Source organism: Mizuhopecten yessoensis, unplaced genomic scaffold (genome assembly GCF_002113885.1).
Source record: "Mizuhopecten yessoensis strain PY_sf001 unplaced genomic scaffold, ASM211388v2 scaffold775, whole genome shotgun sequence".
In the NCBI taxonomy this organism is placed as follows: domain Eukaryota; kingdom Metazoa; phylum Mollusca; class Bivalvia; order Pectinida; family Pectinidae; genus Mizuhopecten; species Mizuhopecten yessoensis.
In genome coordinates, this window is record NW_018403715.1 from 553,460 (window position 1) to 559,777 (window position 6,318).

Genomic DNA, 6,318 nt, shown 5'->3' on the forward strand with positions numbered 1-6,318 from the left:
AATGAAAATGACCTCAACCTACTTTAGAGGTCACAGAGGTCAACAACATTTTAATGGATTTGTTCTTGAGAACTAAAAGGAATGGATTCATAAGATTTGGCTGGTAGCTTTTTGGAATAGAGCTAACCAATTTGAGAAGGAAAATGACATTGACCTACTTACAAGATCACAGGGAAAAATATGTCAAGCAACTTCTGAAGAAGAATCAAAAAGCATAGAATCTTATAATAATATTTTGCTGGTAATTTCAACAGATGGAGCCAACAAAGTTTGTGAGGGAATGTTTTTAGTGCAATATAATATTTAATGAGAATATTTTGCTATGACTGCTTAAATATTCAGGTGAGCAATACAGGCCCTCTTGGGCCTCTTGTTTGTTACTTTGAATAATATTTCTGTTGATGTTAAAAACAAAATCAACTCTGTATAAATATATCAGGTGACCGTTAAGGCCCATGGGCCTCTTGTTAAAAAATGGTTTTGAGATCTTCCCTGTCTCTCTCGACTATAGTTTCTAAGGAAGTGCCGACTTTTTAGTTTGTCCTTGCTTGGTAAGGAGTATGGGTCTCACTAGGTATAAAAAGCGCATTAACTGTCAAACCGGTTATCATTCTACAACTGACCGCCTTGCAATTCAATGCACCGTGATCGGCAACCGATATTAAAAATCAAACGCGCTCACCTGAAGACTTTGAAACACGGCCAATCTATTTTTTACTTATGGCATATTCTCCAAAATAGTGTATCCAAAATAAAAGGTATATTATTGAAAATGCTTCTATAAATCCCATATATATCATCGGTCTTTCACGTGCATAGAACAACACCAACACACAAAAATTTATTATGAACTGTTCGTCTTCATCGTATATACTCTTTAATAACAAAAACACGTGCAAAACGCGACACTCCTGGGTGTGAAGTCAACAATGTGAAATTTAATAATTGAAACGTTCTCATGGAAATGATTGGAATTAATATTGTTTTAACACAGGAAGTTATAACTAGTTGGATATCTAAAAGGTATAGGCATTAGTGTTCGTCATATATATCCTTCTTTCAGGGCGTTTTTTTTTGGGGGGGGGGCAGGGATTGTGCATTATATTTTAATTGTTCATATTTTACTACTATTTCCACTTTTCTTCGATAAATGCTTACTTTGATGGGCTTTTTATACCCAGCGAGACCCATACTCGTTACCAAGCAAGGATCAAACTAAAATGTTGGCACTTCCTTAGAAACGATAGTGGAAAGAGACGGGGAAGATCTCAAACCAGAAAAAAATGTTTTGAAAAAAATCTCAAATTGAAAACTTTTTAACTTGCACTGTCAGCTTTAAGGTTGCTGTTACTAAAAATAGACTTTGGGGTTGGGATATGGTTAGGCACATAGCATGGCCCTTGCTGACTTGTCAGCATTCTAGTTATGACTACAATGAATAATAGCCAGGTCATAATATAAATATAATTTATCAGACAATTGAATTAAGACAGGTTTTGTCAAGTTATAAAGAAAACTAGACAATTTTCATCCATCTCAGTTTGAATAAATTTTAATTCCATTATCAAGAATATATAAAAATGCTCTTGGAAACATGATTTCTCTGGCAATCAGCAAGACTCCTATGTTAGCATCTCTACTTCATGTCCATTACTTTTTGTGTCACCATCTTGTTTTCAATTTTCTCAATGTCACCAGACTTGTTCGCCCGTTGTCTGAATAATGTGACCGGGTAGGGTGTCGTGCAGGGTGTCTTCGGCAGTATGTTTCAGTGAGGTAGCACTATAAAGTCGGCATCAGTTCTGCACTCTACAAGGAGACAAACACAAACATATCGCAGCCTCCCAATGCACACACCCATACACTACACACATGCATCTTGCACACAGGGGAGGCCGTCCTTAAATGATCATAGCTGTTGATAGGACTTTAAACAATAATAAACCAAATCAAACCAAACCAATCAATGTCACCATCTTGACTTTATGTTTGTCGCTCCAATGTCGTCCACTCAATTGCTCCAATGTCGCCAACACTACTTAATGTCAATTGGTCCAATGTTGCCATCTCTGCTTTATGTCAATTGCTCCAGTGTCACCAACACTACTTAATGTCAATTGGTCCAATGTTGCCATCTCTACTTTATGTCAATTGCTCTAGTGTCGCCAACACTACTTAATGCCAATTGGTCCAATGTTGCCATCTCTACTTTATGTCAATTGGTCCAGTGTCGCCAACACTACTTAATGTCATTTGGTCCAATGTTGCCATCTCTACTTTATGTCTGTTGTTCTTTGTTGCCATGCAGACTTTGCTCTAAAAGATAATCCTATTGACTTTATGTGCTTCGCCTCCAGTGACACGTTACAATGCCATAAGATAATGTCCGTTTTCTTAAGTTGATGTTAGGATAAATGATATAGTACATGTGACCAAAAAAGTCTGGCAGTGCTGTATTCACTGCTCAGTATTATAGTTATGTGAAAGGTTTTGTTGTATGTGACAAAGGTTTTCATTTTGTAATATATCAAAATATTAGTCTATTTAACCCTTTCGCCCTGATGTAACTTTAGTAGACTCTACCATACATTGATATGGATGAGTCCACTATGGTCTGCAGTGGTGAGAGGGTTAATACCGTTGGTTAACTAGTGATGAGGTATCTCCTTTTGTCCTCAGATGCCGGAAATGAACAGTGAATCTGAGAATGAGGAAACCAAGAGGCTGGTCGGAACCACTCGGATTTTTCTTCTCCAGAACGGAGGCATGCTCCTCGGATTCACAATCATACTCTTAATGACTTTATATGGCGGACAGATTAATTTTGGAGAATAAAGAAACAGGATTTACAGACTTCAAGAATCTACAACTAAGGACACAAGATCCATTGATTAAATACAAGAATTCTGAACTACAGGAACAACATTTACTTGCTAGTTTAAAACAAGTAGCCTAAGGTGAAGTAACAAAGTTAAAAAGCTAATTTGATTACAGCTTTTAGTGTCCTGAATCCTGAACTATAGAAACAAAATTCACTGGCTAGTAAAATGTAATAATCTCAAACTATAGAAACAATATTCAGTGGCTAGTAAAATGTAATAATCTCAAACTATAGAAACAATATTCACTGGCTAGTAAAATGTAATAATCTCAAACTAAAGAAACAATTGTTCAATGGCTAATTCATATCTAGTTTTCCGGAATTGATTGAATAGGATTTCGTGGCTACAATAATCTCAAGCAAAAGGAACAAAATTCACTGGCTAATAAAAAGTGATTCCTTGACTTGTAAATACATTGTATCCTGATTTTAAGAAAGAAGATTCACTTTTTCATTTAATATAAATATCTCAAACAAAAGACACGAGGTTCACTACATGTAGCTAGTTTAAAAAATAAAAAATAAAAATAAAACAGAAATGAGAAACACGAGCTAAATATGAGTATACTGAACGTGTAAAAAGCAAGATTCTCTGGCTAATTAAATACAAGATTCTCTGGCTAATTAAATACAAGATTCTCTGGCTAATTAAGTGCATGTATCCAGATCTGAAGAACAAGAATCACTAGCTTAGTACAAATATGAAAAGTTAAAATTATTCACTGGTTAATTAAATACAGGTATCCTCAACTAAATGATGATGATTTACTAACTAGTTAGAATATATGTATCCAGGACACTGCTTAACAAAATTATGTTATTGTGCAACTGTGAATTCAATCTTTTGATTTTCCAAGTATATTTCAACTGATTTGTGTGATAATGGTCACTTTCAATCAAATGTCGATAATTTTAAATTTTGCTTTCAGTTTTGAGCTTAACTTCACCCCTATGTAAATTTAGTAGACTCTACCATGCATTGATATTGATGAGTCAATTATGGTCTACAGTGGTGAAAGAAAATGGATGAAAACAGGCCATTATGTAATGCATTGTTTGGATCATCTAGCTTTTTGCACAAGTTAATTAATAGTAATATACATATCATTGATGGGATGTGCTTGGTACAGAGGGGTGTCCAAGAGACAAATGTCCGCAACAAATGCTGCACGTTTTTGAGGTCATGTGGTGTGTAAGGGTTGCATATACATGTATATATTTCCGGTGTGGAGGTAAATTAGTAATATTTACATTTGCTCTACATTGCCCCTATATAACACTACCAAAGCCAGTTCCGTGTTATGAGACTATATATAACACTGGCATAGTGATATGTCACGAGACGACATTTCGCTAGCAATTCCATGGGCTGTTCTACCTCTTGAACAAACACTGCAAAATTCAAACATAAATGTACAGTATAAACTTAGAAATGAAAATTTAAAAATGAAAATGTAAATATAAGCATAAACAGCATTCTGTTCCATGTTATGGTCCTATAACACGGAACAGGACTGTTGGCAAATAATCATAATACGCGTTAGGAACAGAATGTTGTTTAATGCTCAAGTAAGCCAATTTTATGAAAGGTGATAGATAGTTTTGGACAGATATGGCTGAAATATCCTATGTTAATGGATTGAATACCAACTATATCCTCTTGTCAAACATGCAGATGGACAATGCACATGTTTTCGGCATTTTTCTTAGACAGCTGCTGTCAATTTTTGTGTGTTTAGCTAATGTAAACCTGCCTCCCTATCACATAACAAGCATATCTGAAACTGGAGAGAATAAGAATCTCAAAAACGGTATCTGCCATTGTTATTATGTATTGTGTTTTGTTACAATGCAAGATGGTTACCAGTATTGCCTGGTACTTGAAATACAAGTTAAAGATATTTTAATGAAAATATGATGCTGGTAAACCTTTTGCTTGAATGTCTTGAAATACATGTAAACCTTTTCATGTGAAATTAATATATGAAAAAAAACTGTACATAGGAAGATTCTATTGTGGGTAAATTTGTATGGTCCTGTTTTACTTTTTTGTGTGTATGTATCATGGTTTTTTTATATGTTCATCATATACTTTGAAATTTACGTTTCCACTGCTTTATAATTTTGCAGATTTTTACAAAGATAGTGATAAGCGGGATTATTTTGTTAGTGTTTTTTGTTGTTTGTTTTTATCTGTTATGTGACAAGTGCCCAAACCAATTCTCAAAAGTGACAAATCTTCTTACTGGATGTACTTTTCACAGGAATATTTTCGGAGGAAAAATAATCTCTTTTAAAGTAAAACCGAAACCTGGTTTACAGTAGATTATTGAGTGATAGAAAATCATGTCACGTTGCTTTGGAAGGGAACAATTTAAGAATGTTGCACCCCGGACAAAACTGCCATTCGTTCATTGGCCAAGAAGGGTCACATTTTGTCAATGTTTGTTTGAAACCAAGTGGGTAGGTGTTTGAGTGGTTTTACATCTACTTCACTACTCAGTCGTTAGGTGTTTTTTTAGCGTACGCATCACAGACATTAAGAAATTTCTAGAGCCCTCAATTTAAAATCTCGATTATATAACGTTATGGGTAGAGAAATAATCATCCAATATGGTACCAATTTTGACGAGAATGATCAAATGAAGTATGTTTTTAAATAAAGTTGAGTTCACAAGAAAGTCTTTGAACTGTTCCACAATCCAGCCTCATCCCCGTCATTCTACTCACCCCGTTATTCTACCCGTAATTCTACTCACCCCATTACTACATGACTATTACAACATCACACATTAATAGGACCAAAATGTTATGATTTTTATGTGTTTTTTTTTTAAAACCTATTGCATTTCTCTACTATTGCATTTCTCTCTACACCTATGATATGTATTTACATGTGAACAATGCAAATGAATGTTTTTTTGTATGAGGATTATATGCAAAAGTCTTTTTTTTCATGGTTTTATTTTGACTTCATTGATCGATGGTAGCTTATGACAGAAATAATCAAATATTAGTCATCTTGAATGTTTTATGGAATGTTATTGCTAGCTTGATTTGATGGATTGTGACCATTTTATAGCTGTGGCTACTATATACCTCAAAATTTTCTCCGCAGATTAATTTTTCGACTTTTTCACCTGCTGTAATGAGGGCAAATTTATCATTACCGGGAACACTAGTAAACAACATAGTATGTATAGTACTTCAATGTGAAGGTAAACAACATATTATGTATAGTGCTTCAATGTGAAGGTAAACAACATGTTATGTATAGTGCTTCAATGTGAAGGTAAACAACATAATATGTATAGTACTTCATTGTGAAGGTAAACAACATATTATGTATAGTGCTTCGATGTGAAGGTAAACAACATAATATGTATAGTACTTCAATGTGAAGGTAAACAACATATTATGTATAGTACTTCAATGTG

The 6,318-nt window shown here is 34.4% G+C and overlaps 1 protein-coding gene across 1 annotated transcript in view; it reads left to right on the plus strand.

Annotated features, from left to right (window-relative positions):
* Window positions 1–3,134, plus strand: part of LOC110452831 (zinc transporter ZIP14-like) — a 20,142-nt gene extending 17,008 nt beyond the window's left edge. The window contains exon 9 of the mRNA XM_021501529.1: window positions 2,680–3,134. Coding sequence (XP_021357204.1) covers window positions 2,680–2,835 — 156 coding nt within the window. The 3' untranslated portion in view covers window positions 2,836–3,134. The remainder of the gene's footprint in view (window positions 1–2,679) is intronic.
* Window positions 3,135–6,318: the final 3,184 nt, after the last annotated feature.